Genomic DNA, 22,049 nt, shown 5'->3' on the forward strand with positions numbered 1-22,049 from the left:
CACCATGTGTTTCGATGTACATGTGACTAATAAAGAGATCTTAATCTTAATAGAGGTGTTCAGAACCGCAGAGAGCTTGATTAGAGAGATCAGGTTCGTTTTGCTGGCAGGAGCAACAGTAAATGTGAAGGAAAATTATGAAAATGAGAAGAAACTATAATCTGAAATAAAACAGAAATTGCTGGAAACACTCATAAGGTCAGGCAGCATCTGCGGAGAGAGAAAGCTGATGTTTCAGGTTGAGGACTTTTCATCAGATCATTGATTTGATTTCATCATCTGATGAAAGGTCATCGATCCAAAATGCTAAATCTGTTCCTCTCTCCCACAGATGCTACCTGACAGGTTGAGGATTTCCTACATTATATGATTTTATTAAGGATAATGTTGATGCAAGATTATAAATAGTTACAAAATTCTGCAAATATATTCAATTGCTGGGGTTGATTCTTGGGAATGGGGAGTTGCTCTGTGAGGAGAGATTAATTAAGCAAACTGGGCTTTAAATTCAGAGCTTAGAAGAATTTGAAATGTACCAAACTCTTATGAGACTTGACAGTTTAGATACAGAGATCATATTAGCCCTGTCTCCAGAACCAAGTGCCACACTCTCAAAATAAGGAGTCAGTGATTCAGGACTAGGCTGAGGGGAAATTTCTTCACCTAGAATGGGTGAATCTTCCCAAGAATGCCATGGAGCCTCACTCACTGAGCTTATTCAAGACAGATTTTTGGTTATTCAGGAAATCAAGGTCATAAGAAATAGGAGCAGAATTAGGCCATTCAGCCCATCGAGTCTGCTCCGCCATTCAATCATGGCTGATTTTTTATTCAACCCCATTCTCCCACCTTCTCCCCATAACCCTTAACCCCCGCCCCCGTTACCAATGCAGAACCTATCGATCTCTGCCTCAAACACCCCCAATGACTTGGCCTCCACAACCATCTGTGGCAGCGAATTCCACAGATTCACTGCCCTCCGGCTGAAGAAATCCTCCCTCATCTCAGTTTTATTTTGAGGCTGTGCCCTCGGATCCTGGGACCCTCCCACTGATGGAAACATCCTCTCCACGCCTTTCAGTTCCGGTAGGTTTCAATGAGATCCTCCGGCCCCTCCCCCAAATCCTTCTGAAGTACAGGCCCAGAAAACTCAGCACAAGTTAACCCTTTCATTCCCAGAATCATTCTTGTGATCCTCCTCTGGACCCTCTCCAGGGCCATCACATCCTTCCTCAGGTATGGGGCCCAATATTGCTCACAGTATGAGGTATACTGCGGGAAAATGGCACTGAGGTAAAAGCTCAGGTTTCATCTCATTGGAGCAGGGACAAGGGGATGAATAACTGACTCCTGCTTTCATTTTTTTTGTTTTTATTTTGCATTAGGAATTGTTAAGTGTTCACAGCAGATCTAATACATCATTATGACAAGGCAAAAGGCAGATATATTAAAAGACATTACATATTAATATCTAAAGCTGACACATGTCATTACTCAGCCCAGTCAGAAACAACCTGTAAAACTATTTGCTCATTTATAAATTTATTTATTTAGGTTTTAAAGTACATCTGCTGTGCTTTACTTTAACAATATAATGCCTTCTCCCACTCTCTGCACAGAATCCCTTATGGCTGAAGACTAACCGAAACAATAAAGAGGATTTGACAAGACAGACGTGGTGATGTTTCCATGTGTGGCGACTGATAACTATAATTGTAGAAGTGTAGAACAGAGACACCTCAGGGTTCAGGTACACAGTTCCCTGAAAGTGGTGATGCAGGTAGACAGGGTGGTGAAGGCAGCGTTTGGCACGCTGGCCTTCACCAGTCAGGGCGTTGAGTACAATATGTTGCAACGATATGGGTCGTTGGTGAGAGACAGGAGACTGCAGGTGCTGCAGCAACAAGCAAAAATGCTGGAGGAACTCAGCGGGTCAGGCAGCATCCATGAGGGAAATGGACAGTCGATGTCTCGGGTCGAGACCTTCATCTGGACTATTAGTTGTCAGCATTAGATGTCAAAAAAAACTAAATAATAATAAAATACTTTCGCCACCAGATCGATTGCATTCTGGATTTAGCGGGTTATCTTAATTATCCTAAAGACCAGACAGCCTGGATTCAGAAATTCATTCTCAGAGTGATGAACACCAATCCCAACACAGCTTTATGAAAATTTAAGGAGACATTCCCATACCCACCGCCCTCCCCAACACAGCAGTCCATTTACCTTGAATCAGAAAACTTAGTTAAAGTTGCCAGACTGCTGGTGTACATGTGACCTCCTACATCAATATGCACGGGAGCGTTGGACTTGGTCAACTGTGCCGGGGTTGGGATTCCTTGACTGCTCAGCGGGGACACAGGAGACCGGGTCAGCAGTGGCCTTGACATGTTACGTCGACTGTCCTAGAAGGAAAAGGTCACAGTAAGGCAAAGCCAGGCAGCTAAGTTTGAAATGCGGTTGAAAGTAAGGGAACTCCAGTACTTAAAATGGCAGGACCGAGCACAAACACATAGAATCCGTGCACAGTCCACTCAAGACTCCCTTCATATTTTTCTTACATTAGACCTTTTGTTTTTGGAAAAGTGCCACTGAAACCAGTAACTCTTTGACTGCACCGGTACCAAGGACACCCTTCACCAACAGCAACCCCGAATGGATTTACAGCTGTTAAATAAACCTGAGACTAAAGAGTGAGAAAAGGGACCAGAAAGACACCAGCTCAAAGTGAGGTCAACCTCCAAACCTTATCTCAATGGATTTCTGGACACACACAAGATATTGCAATCAGTTGCGCTGAAAAGATCAATCATGGACGTCCAAGGAACACAATTTAAATAACTCAGTTTTGTTTTTTTGGAGCATTTTCCATGACCTTTACAATATTCCATATTATTTCATTGGCATTTTACTATTATAACACAGGACACACTTGTGCATGGGCATCTCCCAGCAATATGATAATGGATATACAATTCTTCTGGGCATTAAAGGAATATCATTGGCCCATAACATTAGGAAGAACTCCCCTGTTGTTCAAAATGGTGCCCATGGAATTTTTTTTAAATGTTTGTCTGAGAGAGCTTTACTTCTCAGTTGGAGAACCGCATCATTGACAGCACAGTGCTCCCTCAGTACTGCTACAGAAATGCATCAATTCTGGAGCAAAACTCTGTGGATCCGTAACCAAATCCACCGTGATGGACCGCTGAATGTTGTACAGTCTGGGGACTTCTTCAAGGAGCGTGGAGCTCTCTCCCACAAGAAGAGGTTAAAAGGGGAAGCTGGATAAACACACTTTGGAGAGTGTGTAAAGGCACTGAATATTCAGAGAGTGACTGAAGGTTTGTATGGAGTAGAACCACCAACAGAGTGCAGTTGGGCCTCACGGCCTATTTCTTTACTGTTTATTATACAATACTTTTATATTATTACAGAGTATTTCACATCTGAAGATCAATACATAATAAACTGAACAAATTTTACCCCCTCCTGCATCAATCATTAACATAAGCCATGGTCAGTTTAGAAACTAATAGACAACAGATAGAAGAGTTCCACCCAGGATACCTGCATCCGTGGGGTACAGTCGCATAGTGATTACGTTGTGGAGACACGAGAGACGGCAGATGCTAGAGTCTGGAGCAACAAGCAATCTTCTGGAGGAACTCAGTGGGTGGAGCAGCGTCTGTGGGTGGGGGTGGGAACTACAGATTATCTCATACCAACATCTCCTCCCCTGCCCCCCCCCACCCCACAGATGCTGCTTGACCCGCTGAGTTCCTCCAGCAGGTTGAGTGATATTATTGAGTAAATAACCACCATAAATGTAACAAATAGAAATCTGATAATAAAGCCATACAGAGGAAAATAATCAAACACATTTACAAACATTCATCAAATAGACAGGTTTAAGGGAATGATTTACAAAGAGGAAAGAGAAGTTGGAAGGTTTGGGAGGGAATTCCAGGGCTCTTGATCCAGGAGCTAATGATAATCACAGCAGGATAGGCAAACCAATGTCAACACCCACAGAAGAAACCATGAATATGCTCAGCCAGTTCCAATGATGGACCCCTCTGCCCAACACCATACTCCTGAAACAGTCACGCCATTCCAAGCTCTTCCAATAGCAAGAAGTTTCCAGAGGGATGGATAAAACACTTCAAGGACGTTCTCAAAAGTCTCATGAAAAAAATAACATCCTCACCAAGTCACAGGAACCCCTGGTCCATGACTGCTTCAAATGGAGATAGAGTACCAATAAGGCACCAATAATCAGATCAGATTCAGATTTAGATTTATTATCACTGACTTAGATGATATGAAATTTGTTGTTTTGTGGCAGCAGTACAGTGCAAAGACATAACATTACTGTAAATTACAAAAATAAATAAATAGTGCAAAAAAAAGAAATAACGAGGTAGTATTCATGGACCATTCAGAAATCTGATGGCAGAGGGGAAGAAACTGTTCCTGAGACATTGAGTGTGGGTCTTCAGGCTCCTGTACCTCCTCCGATGGTAGTAATGAGAAGAGGGCACGTCCTGGGTGGTGATGGATGCCGCCTTCTTGAGGCACCACCTCTCCGATAGAAACACATGGAACCCAGTTGAAGTGGTGGAAGGAATGGACAACCGCTCACTCATCTATCTCTTGAAGCACCTCCTGCCTCACCTCTAGGTTCCACATTGGGTTCACCTCAGAAATGGAGTGGAAGCAAGTCCTCCTTGATCCTGAGGCAATGCCTAAGGAGACAAGAACCTAGAGGGTGGCTGTGTCCTCCACACTAGCCAGATACAAACTACTCTTGCATGGATACTTCTGTGGCTTGGAGTCAGCCCAATACATCATTGGCACATCATCGGCAGTATCTACATGAAGCGTTGCATCAAGGCAGCAATATCTATCATCAATGATCCCCACCATCCAGGCCATGCCATCTTCTGAAGCCTGAAGTCCTGCATCACCAGGTTCAAGAACAGCTACTTCCCTTCAACCATTTGGTTCTTGAACCAATCGGCACAACCCTAATCACTACCTCAGTATAGCAACATTATGACCACTTAGCACCACAATGGACTTCTTTTTTGTTCTAATTGTGTTGTTTCTTGTGTAATTTATGTTTAAGTTACGGTTTTCTTGTGAATGTTGTGTATTTGATGCTCTGTGCCTGTGATGCTGCTGCAAGTAAGTTTTTCATTGCACCTGTGCACACATGTACTTGTGCAGATGACAATTTCAGCTTTGAATTTGATCACTGTAATGCACCCCTGTGTACGTCAGATACCTGTGGCCAAGATAACTTTCTGCACAAGTTACATAAGAACATAAGAAATAGGAGCAGGAGGAGGCCATCTGGCCCATCGAGCCTGCTCCGCCATTCAATAAGATCATGGCTGATCTGGCCGTGGACTCAGATCCACCTTCCTGCCTTTTCCCCATAACCCTCAATTCCCCTACTATGCAAAAATATATCTAACTGTGTCTTAAATATATTTAATAAGGTAGCCTGTACTGCTTTCCTGGGCAGCGAATTCCACAGATTCACTATTCCCTGGGAAAAACAGTTTCTCCTCATCTCCATCCTAAATCTATTTCCCCGAATCTTAACGCTATGTCCCCCAGTCCTAGTGTCACCTACCAGTGGAAACAACCTTCCTGCCTCTATCTTATCTATCCCTTTCGTAATTTTATATGTTTTTATAAGATCCCCCCTCTTCCTTCTGAATTCCAGCGAGTATAGTCCCAGACGACTCAATCGCTCCTCATAGGCTAACCCCTCATCTCTGGAATCAACCTGGTGAACCTCCTCGGCACCGTTTAAGTCAGTATATCCTTCAAGTAAGGAGACCAGAACTGCACGCAGTACTCCAGGTGCGGCCTCACCAGTACCCTGTACAGTTGCAGCATAACCTCCCTGCTCTTAAATTCAATCCCTCTCGCAATGAAGGCCAACGTTCCATTTACCTTCTTGATAACCTGTTGCACCTGCAAACCAACCTTTTGCGATTCATGCACAAGCACTTCCCAGGTCCCTCTGCACAACAGCAGGCTGCAATCTTTCACACATTTAAATAATAACCTGATCTTCTATTTTCCCTTCCAAAGTGGATGACCTCACATTTACCAACATTGTACTCCATCTGCCAGACCCTTGTTTGTTAATGTGTCATGATAGAGTCAATAGAGTTATACAGCACAGAAACAGGCCCTTTGTTCCAAGCCGACCAAGATGCCCCATTTGCATGCATTGGCCCATAACTTTCTAAAGCTTTCCAATCCATGTATCTGTTCAACTGGTGTACCTGCCTCAACCACTTCCCCTGGCAGCTCATTCCACACAGATACCACTCTTCATGTAAAAAAAAAAGTTGCCCCTCAAGTTCTTATTAGATCTTTCCTTCTCACCTTAAACCTATGCCCTGTAGTACGATGTAGCGTCTAACGCAAAGCTAAGTGAATGCGAATCTCAGGTTAAACCTAAATTGGTGATCCAGTCTGAATCTTGAAATGCAAAGGCATGAAGACCCTTAAATGGGGGGGAAAAGGCATCCCTTTATCCAAACTGCTGAAGGCTATAATCATGCAGGAGCTGTAATGTAGGTCAAAGATACTATTTAAAGGTTTGCTTTAATCAGCTTATTTCCTACATAAATCCAGTGGAGTCTGGTTTATAAATCACAGCAAAAGAACACAGACAGAGAGCATTAAGCTCCTTGAAACCAGTCCCATAATTCACATGGACCATGGCTGAGTTTAGCTTCTCTGATTCTGCAACAATAAATTTGCTCAACAAAAATAAAATCCATCAATCTCAGTTTTGATATTTTCCATATGATTGGTCAGACTGGCATTTGGAATACTGTGAGCAATTTTGGGTCCCCTATCTAAGGAAAGATGTGCTGGCCCTGGAGAGGACCCAGAGGAAGGTGACAAGAATGATCCCAAGAAATGAAAGGGTTAACATATGAGGAGCGTTTGATGTCTCTAGGCTTGTACTCGATGGAGTTCAGAAGAATGGGGGGGTTGGGGGGAAATCTCACTGAAACCGAGCGGATACTGAAAGGCCTGGATAGAGTGGACATGGAGAGGATGTTTCCATCAGTGGGAGAGGATGTTTCCATCAGTGGGAGAGGATGTTTCCATCAGTGGGAGAGTCTAGGATCCAAGGGCACAGCCTCAGAGTAAAGGGACGTCCCTTTACAAGATCACAAGACAAGGGAGCAGAAGTAGGGCCATTCGGCCCATCGAGTCTGCTCCAAAGAAAAGGGAAAAAAGAAAAAGAAATGAGAAATGGGGAGGGGGGGGGACAATGAAAAAAATCTATTCTAACCCCAATTTCCGGACTTATCCTCATATCCCTTGATACCCTAATTAGATATCTATCTATCTCCTCCTTAAACGCCTCCAATGATCTGGCTCCACTGCTGTACGTGGAGAACTGAGATGAGGAGGAATTTCTTCAGCCAGAGGGTGGTGAATCTGTGAAATTCGGTTTCCACAGCCCTCTGTGGCAACAAGTCATTGAGTGCATTTAAGGCAGAGACTGATAGGTTTTTGACTGTGACTGTAAGGGGGTTAAGGGTTACAGGGAGAAGGCGGCAGGGTAGCGTAGCAGTTAGCGCGATGCTATTACAGCGCCAGCGATCGGGGTTCAATTCCCGTCGCTGTCTGTAAGGAGTTTGTACGTTCTCCTGCGTCTTCGTGGGTTTCCTCCGGGTGCTTCTGGTTTCCTCCCACATTCCAAAGACATACGGGTAGGTTAATTGGGTTAAATGGGCAGCGTGGACTCGTTGGGCCAGAAGGGCCTGGTACCATGCTGTAAATAAAATTTAAAAATTTAAAAGAATGGGGTTGATAAAGAAAGCCATAATTGAATGGCGGAGCAGATTCAATGGACCGAATGGCCTGATTTTGCTCCTATATCTTATGGTCTTATTTCAGCACTTCGGTGGGGGTGGGGTAGGTTTCACTGCCCTTTGTGTAAGGAGTTATTACTGACATCACCACTGATTTTAAGGTTCTGCTCCTTTGCTCTGAGTTATCCCAACCTTAGGAAATAGCTCCTCTTTCTCTACCTGTCATTCCCAACCCTCAGTTAACCCCTTGCACTCCAGAGAAGTTGGCACTCCGTGTTCACACATTAACCCTTGCATTCCTGATGTAACCCTAGGGAAATGCTTAACTGTGCAGTAATCATTAAAAATGTGCAGCTCTTCTGTTTTAGACTGTTTTCCAGACTTCCTGTTGCTTTATTAATATTAAATTCACGCCTTTTCAAGAAAAGCCTGATCAAAACCTTGAAATATTTCCCTAGGAGTTATTTTTCATATTAGAAAGAGGTCTCATTCAATATTCACTATTTCACTGCAGGCAAGTGTGGGACATTATTTCTCCTGCAGCTTTTGGTTGATATAAATTTCACTTTGCAGCTTCTGCCTGTCATGCACCTTGAAGTTTAAAAAAAGTAAAAATAAAATGAAAGTCAAAAGAAATGAACAAGGTCACAGCTTAACAACCAAGTGGGCACTCATTCAGCACAGCCAGTGAAACTTGTCAATGCATTAGGGTGCTGGGATGCCACATTTAGCATGGTTTACGTAACGAGTTTGCAAATCAAAGCAAGTAGAACAGATGGCAATTTGCACTTAAGATTTTATTAACCAAGATTAATAAAGGGTAGGACTTATATAATGAATGGTAGGGCCCGGGGAGTGTTACGGAACAGAAGGACCTAGGAGTGCAAGTGCATAGTTCGCTGAAAGCGGCATCACAGGTATGCTGGCCTTCATCAGTCAGGCATTGAGTATAGGAGTTGGGAAGTTATGTTGCAGTTATACAAGACGTGGTGAGGCCACACTTGGAGTATCGTGCACAGTTTAGGTCACCCTGTTATAGGAAAATGTTATTAAATTAGAAAGAGCGCAGGAAAGATTTACCAAGATGTTGCCTGAGTTACAAGGAGACTTTATTCTTTGGAGCGTAGAGATTGAGGGGTGACCTGATTGAGGTGTATATGATCATGAGGGACAGGGTGAAGGCACATACTCTTTTTCCCAGGGAGGGGGAGCTAAAAACAAGAGGGCATAGGTTTAAGATCAGAGGTGAGAGATTTAAAAGGGACATCAGGGGCAGCTTCTTCACGCAAAGGGTGCTGCGTATTTGGAATGAGCTGCCAGGAATAGTGGTTGAGGCGGGCACATTAGCAATGTTTAAAAGCCATCGAGATAAGTCCATGGATAGGAGAGGTTTAGAGGGCTGTGGTCAAACGCGGGCAGATGGGACTAGCTCACTGAGCAACACAGTCGGCATGGACGAGTTGGGCCAATGGGCCTGTTTCCTGTGCTGTATGGCTCTATGATTAAAGTGGGAGCAGAGAGATTACATCACACAGCAGAACAATCGGCGGAAGAAATGGTGGCGGTGGGGTTGGGGAAGAAATGGGAATTAGACCACATGCCCCAGAGAGAGTGCACAGATGAGAGACGGGTAGGCACTACAGAAACACAGGAAGCCATTTGTTCCACCTTGCTGGTGTTTGTTGGGTAGAGCGATCCAGGTGATCCCACACAACAACCCTGCCACACCCCAACACTGGCAAAACTTCCTCTTCAAACTATTCTCTCCCAAAAGCTCCTGTCAAATCTACTTCCACCATTCTTCAGGCAGTGCAACTTGGATCATAACAACACGCTGTGCAAAAGTATTTTCCCGCTGGCCCTTCCCCCTCCTCTCCCCTTCAATTAAACTGAACCAAGTCCTCTGGACACCAATCCTACTACTAGTCACCAAAACGGCACCAACTACCCCTTCCTAGCTCTAAATTTCTCCCAGAACTTGATTTTGTTAACTGAAAAAGTTATTTTTTTAAAATTTTTATCCATGTACATACTAACAGAATCACGTGGTTCTGAACAACCTGTTTAAATCCCCCCCGCACCCCCAACCAACTCTGTTCTAAGGAGGACCAAAACCATCTGAATAAATCACTCTTCCAGGTTACTAATAGTCTTCTCAAAGATGGAAGTTTATAAAATTATGAGAGGAACAGATAGGGTAGACAGAATCATTTTCCCAGGGTAGAAATGTCAAGTACTAGAGGACATGCATTTAAGGTGAGGGGGAAAAAGTTTAAAGGAGATGTGTGGGGCAAGTTTTTTTTTACACAGAGAGTGGTTGGGTGCCTGGAACAGGCTGCCAGGGGTGGTGGTGGAAGCAGATACAATAGTCTTTTAGATATACTCGTGATTATGCAGGGAACGGAGGGGATGTGGATCACGTGCAGGCAGATAGAGATTTACTTTAATTTGGCATCATGGTCAGCACAGACCTTATGGGCCGATGGCCTATTCCTGCGCTGTACCGTTTGATGTTCTCACAACTGATGCAAAACTCTACTTGTGGTTTAGCCTGTGATGTAAATGCTTTTCATAATCTCTGTGGCATTTGCACATTAATTAGACAGAGAGCTCTACATACATCATTAGCAGCCTTACCTTGCACTATGTTTCCAAATTTCTACACAGATGCTTCACTTTTTAAATAGAATTATTTATTTTGTGTATTCTTGGGGATACTTACATCTATGACAAAGGCAACGTTAATTGTCTATCCCCAAATGCCTCCAAGCAGAGGAGATGTACAAGACATTGTTGAGGCCACACTTATTGTGCATAATTTTGGTCATTCTATTATAGAAAGGACTTTCATTAAGCTGGCAAGAGTGCACAGAAGATTTACAAGAATATTGCCAGGACTTGAGGGAACGTTACAGGGAGAGGTTGGGCAGGCTAGGACTTTATTCCTTGGAAAGTAGGAGATGAGGGGCGACTTTACAGAGGTGTATAAAATCATAGATAGGGTGAAAGCACACAGTTTTTTCTCCCCAGGGAGAGGGAACCAAGAACTAGAGGGCATCAGTTTGAAGTGAGAGGGGAAAGATTTAAACAGGACCTGAGGGGCAACTTCTTCATGTATATGGTGGTGAGTATATGGAACGAGCTGCCAGAGGAAGTGGTTGAGGCGGGTACAATAACAACATTTAAGATACATTTGGACAAGTACATTGATGGGAAAGTTTAGAGGGATATGGACCAAAGGCAGGAAAATGGGACTAGCTCAGATGGGCACCTTGGTCAGCATGGACCAGTTGAGCCCAAGGGCCTGTTTCCGCATTGTATGGCTCTATGACTGTCAGAAGTCAGTCTCAGCGTTGGGTCTGGAGCTGCACAAAGGCCAAACTGGTTAAGATCAGCAGATTTCTTTCTCAGAGATACATTAGTAACCCAGATAGTTTTAATGACAATTCGATAACTTCTTGGTTACCATTACGTAGACCAGTTTTTAGATTTCAGAGTTATTTAATTGATTTAATTTAAATTCCCTAGTTGCTGTGGTGAGATTCAAACACACCTTTGGATTACAGTCCAGTTACATAACCACTACACCACCCTGCATTGTAGAGATCATAACCACAAATTAATTGTCCACTGAATTAACTTGCGGTACACCATCGGTGGTATCTACAGGAGGCACTGCCTCAAGGCAACATCCATCATCAAAGATCCCCACCATCCAGGCCATGCCAGCTTCTCGCAGCTACCATCGGGCAGGAGGTACAGACGCCTGAAGTCCCACACCACCAGGTTCAAGAACAGCTACTTCTCTTCAACCATTTGGTTCTTGAACCAACTGGCTCAACCCTAATCACTACAGTTTAGCAACACGATGACCATTTTGCACTAAAATGGACCTTGTTTTTTTTGTTCTGATTGTGTTTTTTCTTGTAAAAATTGTGTATAATTTATATTTTTCTTGTGAATCCTGTTTATGTGATGCTCTGTGCTTGTGACGCTGCTGCAAGTAAGTTTTTCAATGCACCTCTGCACACATGGACTTGTGCATATGACAATAAACTCGACTTTGACTTTAGTTTAAAGAAGATAATATTTTTCTGAACTTTTCTGTCACCATCCTACACAGTGGCTGAATAGAAGCTTTGCTGTTATGCAGTCTCATTGGTGACATTCCTGCCTTTGCAATGGGAACCCATGGGTTCATGCCCCACTAGGTGGCAGAGGGGTGCAGCTAATGAAGCTGCTGCCTCACAGCTAGAGCGACCTGGGTTCAATCCCGACCTCTGGTGCTGTCTGTACGGAGCTTGCACGTTCTCCCTGTGACCATGTGGGTTTTCCCTGGGTGCTCCAATTTCCTCCCACAGTCCAAAGATGGAGAGGGCTCAGAGAAGATTTACAAGGATGATTCCCGGAATGAAAGGGCTGACGTATGAGGGGCAATTGTCAGCTCTTGGACTGTATTCATTGGAATACAGAAGAATGAGAGGGGACCTCATAGAAACATTTCGAATGTTGAAAGGACTGGACAGAGTAGATGTGGCCAAGCTGTTTCCCTTGGTGGGTGAGTCCAGGACAAGAGGACATGGTCTTAGAATTAGAGGGTACCCATTTAGAACAGAAATGAGGAGAAATTTCTTTAGCCAGAGGGTCGTGGATTTATGGAATTCGTTGCCATGTACAGCTGTGGAGGCCCGATCATTGGGGGTGTTTAAGGAGGAGATTGATAGGTATCTAATGAGTCAGGGTATCAAGGGATATGGGGAAAAGGCCGGGAATTGGGGCTAGATGGGAGAATAGTTTAGCTCATGGTGAAGTGATGGAGCAGACCTGATGGGCTGAATGGCCTACTTCTGCTCCTTTGTCTTGTGACGCGCCTGCTGGTAGGTTAATTAGCCTCTGTAAATTAGCCCTAGTGTGTAGTTGAGTAGTAGAATCTGGGGGAGGGGGAGGAGTTGGTGGGAATGTGGGGAGAATAACAAGAGGATTTAGTGTGGTGTAAATGTAGTAATTGGGTAATCGACAGTCAGCAAAGACTTAATGGGCCGAAGGGCCTGTTTCCATGCTGCACAACACCATGGACACTTCAGAAGATTCACGCAAATGGGTTCACAACCCACTGAGGGAGAGCTGCCCTGTCAGCAGCGCAAACCAAAATAAACAACACTACCGAGCTAGTAAATGCAGATGCCGGAAATCTGAAATCAAAACTGAAAATGCTCAGGAGGTCAGGCAGCATCTGCGGGAAGACAAACCAGTCTGGGATCTCATTCTGATGAAAAGCCCTGGACCTGAAACGTTAACTGTTTCTCTTTACACAGATGCTGCCTGACTTGCCGAGAAGCACGGTAGCGCTGAGAAGCACTGACTTGCACGGTAGCATAGCAGTTAGCGTAACACTATTACAGCACCGGCGATCGGGGTTCGATTCCCGTCGCTGTCTGTAAGGAGTTTGTGCGTTCTCCTGTGTCTGCATGGGTTTCTGCCAGGTGCTCCGGTTTCCTCCCATACTCTAAAGACGTACGGGTAGGTTAATTTGGGGTTTAAAATGGGCGGCGCGGACTCGTTAGGCCGGAAGGGCCTGTTACCACGCTGTAAATAAAAAAAAGCCCTTTCTGTTTTTATTACAGAGTTAGTTTATACATCATCCAGGGCCTGAACTCTCATGGATGGAAAACTAATTTGAAGAACAAGGGTGTTCTGGTCTAAACAGACAATCAACAACCACCAAAAATACATAGTTATTGTCACTTTCTGGGGGAACAGCCAAGTTTCCTACATTACAGCATCACTTCAATAGCAATTCATAATTGCAAACTGCTTTGGGATGTACATGCTTGGGCAAGGTACAATCTAAGTGCAATGAAATAGCCTTGAAATAATGCCATGCCATCAATAAAAGAATTTTCCTTTTGGTAACGACCTGTTTAAGAGATTCAGAAAGAGATGAAGTCACTGAACAGCTGCTCCAAATTCAGTGAGCTTCAAGAGCAGGATCTCATTTATAACATCTCCTGGAGTTCAAAACCACTCCAGCAGTGTATTGCTCATGAAGCCATACATCAACATCATGCTGCCAACCCCTATTGTTACATGTTTATAAGCAAAACCAATATAGACTGAAGCAAACTAATCACCACAGCATCTCTGCACAAAGCCCTGTAGATGCTTTAAGCACCAGCATACCTACCGACTGACAGGATTTATATTGCCATCAAACCTAATTACCATATTAGGCAGACATTACTATTAAAATGCCCATAAAAAATCAATCAATGACTGTGCAGAGAAATGTATTGCTAATTGTGTCCAGGTTTGCCAATTCTTGGGAGCTACAATTCTCATAGTGTTTCCCATTCACAACACACCAACCTTTTTTTTTTAGCACCCTTACACTGCCCCACATACATCACACCTTAGAAACTGAGCAAGAGCAGGGTTTTCCTGCCCCATGAGCTTACTCGGGCGTTCAATGGGATAATGGTGGACCCTCCACTTTGACAAGGTCCCACATGGTACGCCCATCCAGAACATGCACTTACTTCTTTGCTGTAGATATTGTATAAATCAGAATCAGGTTTATCACTGACGTGATGTGTTCTGCGGCAGCAGTCCAGTGTGAAGACATCAAAGTCTATAAATTACAAATATAAATAGCGCAAAAAAGAAAGGAATAACGAGGTAGTGTTCATGGGCTCACGGATTGTTCAGAAATCTGATGGTGGAGGGGAAGAAGCTGTTCTCGGGTCTCCAGGCTCCTGTACCTCCTCCCTGATGGTAGTAACGAGAAGAGGGCCGTGAAGCTGCTTTCGTTGAAATGGACAAAGTGATTTCTAATCTTAAACACTGAGATTGGGAGATTTAGAAAAACAGGAACAACAAAGAATAGATTGAATTCAAGTCAAATTGGCAACAGAAGAATAAAGTGGGGGAAAGGAGTTAACATTTCTGATAGAACATAGAACAGTACAGCACAATACAGGCCCTTTGGCCCACAATGTTGTGCCGAGCTTTAAACCTCGCCTAAGACTATCTAACCCCTTCCTCCCACACATCCCTCTATTTTTAAATTCCTCCATATGCTTATCAAGTAATCTCTTGAATCTGACCAATGTACCTGCCCCCACCACCGCCCCAGGCAGCGCGTTCCATGCCCAACCACTCTGTGGGTAAAAAAAACCTCCCTCTGATACCTGTCTTGAACTTCCCACCCATTACTTTAAAGCCATGCCCTCTTGTATTGAGCATTGGTGCCCTGGGGAAGAGGCGCTGGCTGTCTACTCTGTCTATTCCTCCTAATATTTTGTACACCTCTATCATGTCTCCCCTCATCCTCGTTCTCGCCAAAGAGTAAAGCCCTCGCTCCCTCAGTCTCTCCTCATAATCAGTGGTCATCAATCAGAATTGTTCTAAGCAAGATAATGTTGTGAATATCTGGCTGTTAATCAGAAGAATGTGGACCTCTGCCTCATGTTTCAAATTAACATGAATCACTGAAGATTTGCTATCTTCCAAAATAATATTTGGCAAATTTCGTAGCTTCCAAAGGAAAATGCCTTTTCACATCGGCTGTTACAAAATCAGTAGCACTTTAGTCTGCAAGTCCAAAGTTTGTGGGTTCGAGCCCCTCTCTTGACATACGAGTATAATATAAACTATAATGACAGACTGTGCAGCACTAAGCATCCTGGGGAGGTTACAAAAATACACAACTGTGCTCTCCAATTGCCTGTCCTTCTATAAACCAACTGACCTGTACAGTACGTACCAGATGTATTGCATAGTTTTGGTCACCCGGTTATGGGAAAAATGTTATTAAACTAGAAAGAGCGCAGAAAAGATTTACCAGGATGTTGCCTGGTCTTGGGGGCCTGAGTTACAAGGAGAGGTTGTGTAGACTAGGACTTTATTCCCTGGAACATAGGAGATTGAGGGGTGACCTGATAGAGGTGTATAAGATCATGAGGGGCATAGACAGGGTGAAAGCACACAGTCTTTTTCCCGGGGAGGGGTTGCTAAAAAACAAGAGGGCATAGGTTTAAGATCAGAGGCAAGAGATTTAGAAGGAACATCAGGGGCAGCTTCTTCACACAAAGGGTGGTGCGTATTTGGAATGAGCTGCCAGAAACAGTGGTTGAGGTGGGCACATCAGCAACATTTAAAAGCCATCTAGATAAGTCCATGGATAGGAGATGTTTAGAGGGCTGTGGGCCAAACGTGGGCAGTGGGCCAAACGTGGGCAGATGGGACTGGCTCACTGGGCAACACAGTCGGCATGGACAAGTTGGGCTGAAGGGCCTGTTTCCATTCTGTATGACTCTATGAACGTTGGCATGGCCCAGTTAGAATCGTAAACTGTTACAGCACAGAAGGAAATCTGTGGTATCCATGTCAGCAGCCTAATCCCCTCTCCTCGGTCTAGGTCCAAAGAAGAAATAACAGCTCTTTAAACACTCATCCTGATGCTCATTAAATGCAGTGTTCCTGAGTTCACCCTCTCTCAGGCACTGAGTTCCAGACCTCCAGTGCCCTCTGGGTGGGGAAAAAATGTTATGCAGTGGGTCTAGCATTACAAACAAACAATTTAAACAGGGTCACTGCCCTCGAGTAACTCAGGTTGAAACTCTGCACAAGGCAGTGACCTGAAAAGGCATTATTGAACTAATACGGTTGCAAGGAATAAGGCAACATTAGACCCTTTTTAATTTCACTTTGAAGAATAAACATCTTCCCTAGAATTGCATATTGTGTTTCACTACATTGGTGTAGAACATGATGCCTCACAGTGCAGAGTATTTTATTTTTCTGTGGGCTCTGGAGGTTGTAGGAGTGAGCCACAACCTGGAACTGCTGCAGTTCGTTGGGTGAATGTGCTCTCACAGTGCTGCCAGGGATGGAATTCCAGGACTTAGCCTCAGTAACTCACGACGGAAGTGAGATGTATATCCAAGTGGGACTCGGAGGAAAACTTTTAGGGGTAGTGTTCTCAAGGTGAGAAACAACACATATTTTCCCAAGACTCGCTTGCTTATTCAGTCCCCAAAACCCAAAGGTATTGTAGAACAATATATCGATACACCATGAAAAGCAGCCTATCCGGATGCATCACGGCTTGGTACAGCAACTGCCCTGCCCGGGACCGCAAGAAACTGCAAAGAGTTGTGGACACAGCTCAGCACATCATGGAAACCAGCCTCCCCTCCATGGACTCTGTCTATAATTCCCACTGCCTCGGGAAAGCACCCAACATAATCAAAGACCCCTCCCACCCCGGACATTCTCTCTTCTCCCCCCCTCCCATCGGTCAGAAGATACAAAAGCCTGAAAGCACGTACCACCAGGCTCAAGGACAGCTTCTATCCTGCTGCTATAAGACTATTGAACAGTCACCTAGAACGATCATATGTTTTCTTGACCTCATAATCTACCTCACTGTGGCCCTTGCACTTTTTTGTCTGCCTGCACTGCACTTTCTCTGTAACTGTAACACTTTATTCTGCATTCTGTTATTGTTTTCCCTTGTATTACCTCGATGCACTGATGTGATGAAATGATCTGTATGGATGGCATGCAAAACAAAGTTTGTCACTGTACCTCAGTACATGTGACAATAGAAACCAATCTAGAAACCACAGCAGCCAATTTGCATACAGCAGGTTCCCACAATGAGTCTATGTTAATGATAATGAGATACATCAGGATACTAAAAGGATTCCCCAGCTCTTTGGTGAAATAGTAAAGTGGCAAAGATGGCAAACCTCAGCTTAGCAATGGATCTGAAACAGAGCACCTCAGAGAGTGCAGCCCACCTCAGCTCCAGCACCGAACAGTGCCTGCCTAGATTGTGTGTTCATGTCTCCAGGGTGAGAGACTCCGAAGTCCATGATGTTCACAGTAAATGGCAGAACCCTGGGAAGTGTTGTAGAACAGAGGGACCAAAGAGTACAAGTACTTAGCTCCATGAAAGTGACTTCACAGAAAGACAGAGTGGTGAAGAAGGCGTTTGGCACGCTGGTCTTCATCAGTCAGGGTGTTGAGTATAGGAGCTGGGACGTTATGTTGCAGTTGTACAAGACATTGGTGAGGCCATACTTGGAGTATCAACTACAGTTTTGGTCACCCTATTATAAGAAAGACTTCATTAAGCAGGAAAGAGTGCAAAGATTTACAAGACATTGCGAAAACCCGAGGACCCTATAGGGAGAGGTTGGGCAGGCTAGGACTTTATACCATGGAGCTTAGGAGACTGAAGGGTGACCTTATAGATGTGTATAAAATCACGTGGGCCATTGATCGGGTGAATGCACACAGTCTCGAGGATTCACTCTATCAATGGGTTGGGGAATCAAGAACTAGAGGGCAGAGGTTTAAGGTGAGAGGGGAGAGGTTGAATAGGAACTTGAGAGGCAACTTTTTCACCCAGAGGGCGGTCTGTATATGGAACGAGCTGCCAGAGGGAGTGGTTGAGGCAGGTACATTAACATCATTTAAAAGACATTTGGACAGGTACATGGATGGGAAAGGTTTAGAGGGATATGGGCCAAACGCAGGCAAATGGGACCAGCTTAGATGGGCATCTTGGTCAGCACAGATGACTCGGACCGAAGGGCCTGCTTCCATGCTGTATGACTCTGACTTTACGAAACATGAGGAGTGTGTGCCTGGGTCACAAGATCATAGACACACAGAATGGTTACAGAGCAGGTGGTGGTAATTTAGCCAAACAGGTCTGTAGTGGCTACATGCCCAACCAATCCTGCTAACCGCACTCCCTGCCCACTCCCCTCACCGTCCTACAATTTCTTTCCTTTCAGAGACTTATCGTGCTCCCTCTTGAAGACAGCAGTGGGTTCTGAAGCTTAACCACGTAGTGTGTTAGGAAATTTTTCCTGATGCCACATCTGCACAGACACATTGAAGGAAATCCTTGAGAAAAAGCTTCCTGCATTTTTGTGCTGCACTGTCATCCCAACTATTATGCCCAGGGAACAAAGTTATAAATTTTGGTGGTCGTGTAGATAACTGGCACAGATGTACCCTTCACTGGACTTCAGTCCCTCAGAGTCTCAACAAGCACCAGCATGCCTGAAGGGAGACGTGCCCTTTGGAGAGAACAGTGATGCATCCAGCAATTTAAGGGATACTGAAGACAGAACATTTGTGCTTTTTCAAACAAAACCTTATCCAAATGTCTGGGATAAACATGTCTATCTTGTTAGTTTAAGTATGCAGAGAACTAGAATCAAGGCTTTGGAGGTAAAGGCATGTTTCATCTCCCTGAAGACCATAATTTTTCATTAATAAAATGCAGACAGCACTAGCAACATTTGATGTCCATTCCTTATTACCCTTGCACTACTAGACCATTTCATAGGGGCACTTAAGAATTGACATACAGTCTATCATGAAAACCAGCCTCCCATCCATTGACTCCATCAACGCTTCTCGCTGCCTCGGGAAAGACACCAACATAATCAAAGACCCCTTCACCCTGGTCATTCTCTCTTCTCCCCCCCTTCTCATCGGGCGTTAGATACGAAAGCTTGAGAATAAGATCTCTTTATTAGTCACATGTACATCGAAACACACAGTGAAATGCATCTTTCGAGTAGAATGTTCTGGGAGCAGCCCACAAGTGTCGCCACGCTTCCGGCGCCAACATAGCACGCCCACAACTTCCTAACCCGTACGTCTTTGGAACGTGGGAGGAAACCGGAGAACCTGGAGGAAACCCATGCAGTCATGGGGAGAACGTACAAACTCCTTACAGACAGACAGTCACCAGGCTCAAGGACAGCTTCTATTCCACTGTTATAAGTCTCTGGAATGATAAAGATGAACTCTTGATCTCTCAATTTACCTCGTCATGGCCCTTGCACCTAATTGTCTACCTGCACTGCATTTTCTCTGTAACTGCAACACCATATTCTGCATTCTGTTATTGCTTTTCCTTTGCCCTGCCTCTACGTACTTATGTTTGGAACAATCTGCCTGGATAGCATGAAAAACAAAGCTTTTCACTGTACCTTGCTACCTGTGGCAATAATAAAGCAATTACCATTGGTGGGCGGTCTGCAGTAACATGTAGGCCAATCTTGGCAATAACTTTCTTCCTGGAGGATTTCAGAGAGAAGACAGTTTAACACTCCAACAGTGCAGCACACATTAGTGCCTATATTTAAGAACTTAGAACATAGAACAGTTCAGCACAAGAACAGGCCCTTTGGCCCAATGTGTCTGTGCAACTATGAACACTGAAGTTTCCTGTGGGACCTGGACCCAGAACCTCCTGGTCTGGAGGATGCAGTGCCACTCAATGAGCCAGAGCAGTACATGGGCTAGGGAGTCACAAATGTTTTGACGGTCTAATTTTTAAAAAGGATGCTCAGAAAATTAAAGACAGCAAACGCTGGAAATACTCATCAGTTCAGGCAGGATCTATGCAGAGAGAAACAGCTTTAACATTTCAGGGTGGTGACCCTTCGTGAGAGATGGGGAAAGTTACATCAATAAAGTTGCAGAGAAGGGGGAGGGGTTGTGGAGAACGGAGAGAATGTCTGTGAAGGAGTGAAGACCGGGAGAAACTGGATGACACAAGTGGTGATGATGCTGGCTGGGGGAGGGTGGGGAAGCCTTGGTGATCACAGCTGCTCTGTCTGAATGGGACGTAAATAGAGGGGGATGAATGGGAACAGAGAAGAGGTTAAAAAAACCAATGCTAGACATGAGGTACAAAACAACATAGACGTTGGAAATTTTAAACCAAAACAGGGAAGGATGGAATTAGCAGATCCGACAAAGTCTGGTCCGTTCTGATGCAAAATGGCTGTGTTTATTCATCTACTATTTAACAAGGACGAGCTGCAATTAACATCCATTTCAATGGCCTACAACAGTAACGGATTCTCTCATTGCAGCTCCCTGACCTGCCGATTTTCCAACATTTCCTGTTTTTATTCAGATTTCCAGCATCTGCAGTTTTGCTTTCCAGAAAATTATAGCATTAATTGCATGAAAATCAGTGACTTGTAATACTTATTTTGGGTGATAACTGCTTCTCCTTGGGGCTATGAGTAAGTTGCTGGTCTGGACTCACTGGGCAATGCTCTCATGACCAAGTCAGAAAGTTGTGGATTTTCCCACTTCTAGAGTTCGAATGCAATCTAGGCTCTGGTTAGGCTGCATCTGGAGTATTGCATTCAATTCTGGTCACCCCATTACAGGAAGGCTGTGGGGGCTTTGAAGAGGGTGCAGAAGAGGTTTACCGGGATGCTGCCTGGATTAGAGGGCAATGTGCTATAAGGAGAGGTTGGACAAACCTGGGTTGTTTTCTCTGGAGCGGTGGATGCTGAGACCTGATAGAAGTTTACAAGATTATGAGAGGCATAAATAGAGTAGACAGCCGGTATCTTTTTCCCTAGGGTCGAAATGTCTAATACCAGAGGACATGCATTTAAGGTGAAAGGGGGAAAAGTTCAAAGCAGATGTGTGGGGCGAGTTTTATTTTTACACAGAGAGTGGTGGGTGCCTGGAATGTGCTGCCAGGGGTGGTGGTGGAGGCAGATACGATAGAGATGTTTAAGAGGTTCTTAGATAGGCACATGAATGTGCAGAGAATGGAGGGAGATGGACATTGTGCAGGCAGAAGAGATTAGTTTAGTTAGGCTTTTAATTATTGGTTTACTTTATTTGGCACAATATCGTGGGCCAAAGAGGCTGTTCCTGTGCTGTACTGTTCCATGTTCTGGGCTGACATTCCAGTGCAATGCCAAGGGAGAAGTGCATTGTCCAAGGTGCCACCTTTCGGATCAGACATTAAACCTCACTTAGGACTTGTTATGCCAGTCTACGACAGCATTTCAAAGATGAGTTTTCTCAGTGTCTTGGTCAATATCTATCTTAAAGTCAGCGTCACTAAAACCACTCATATGGTTATTATCACATTGCTGTTTGTGGCAGCTTGCTGTGATCAAATTGGCTACTACATTTTCTGTAACACACAACTACTTTTCTGTAACTTCTCGCCCAGACCCATATCCACTGAGACCCTAATACCACTCAGTCAACTCAGTTTGTCAGGCCATGTCACTAGAGTCATGGAGAGAGAGAAAACATAGAACACTACAGCATGGTACAGGTCCTTCGGCCCAGAATGTTGTGCCAACATTTTATCCTGCTCTAATATCTATC

General features: G+C 44.4%; 1 protein-coding gene across 5 annotated transcripts in view; it reads right to left on the bottom strand.

Moving 5' to 3' along the window:
• Nucleotides 1-22,049, bottom strand: part of LOC127574550 (BTB/POZ domain-containing protein KCTD1) — a 116,978-nt gene that overhangs the window by 19,904 nt on the left and 75,025 nt on the right. For 4 of the 5 annotated variants that reach the window (XM_052023625.1, XM_052023624.1, XM_052023623.1 and 1 more), the window contains one exon: nucleotides 2,230-2,408. In XM_052023625.1, the coding sequence (XP_051879585.1) occupies nucleotides 2,230-2,393 (164 nt within the window). In that variant the 5' untranslated portion in view covers nucleotides 2,394-2,408. The remainder of the gene's footprint in view (nucleotides 1-2,229; nucleotides 2,409-22,049) is intronic. The other variant, XM_052023626.1, reaches the window with a different exon arrangement.

Source organism: Pristis pectinata, chromosome 9 (genome assembly GCF_009764475.1).
Source record: "Pristis pectinata isolate sPriPec2 chromosome 9, sPriPec2.1.pri, whole genome shotgun sequence".
Lineage (NCBI taxonomy): Eukaryota > Metazoa > Chordata > Chondrichthyes > Rhinopristiformes > Pristidae > Pristis > Pristis pectinata.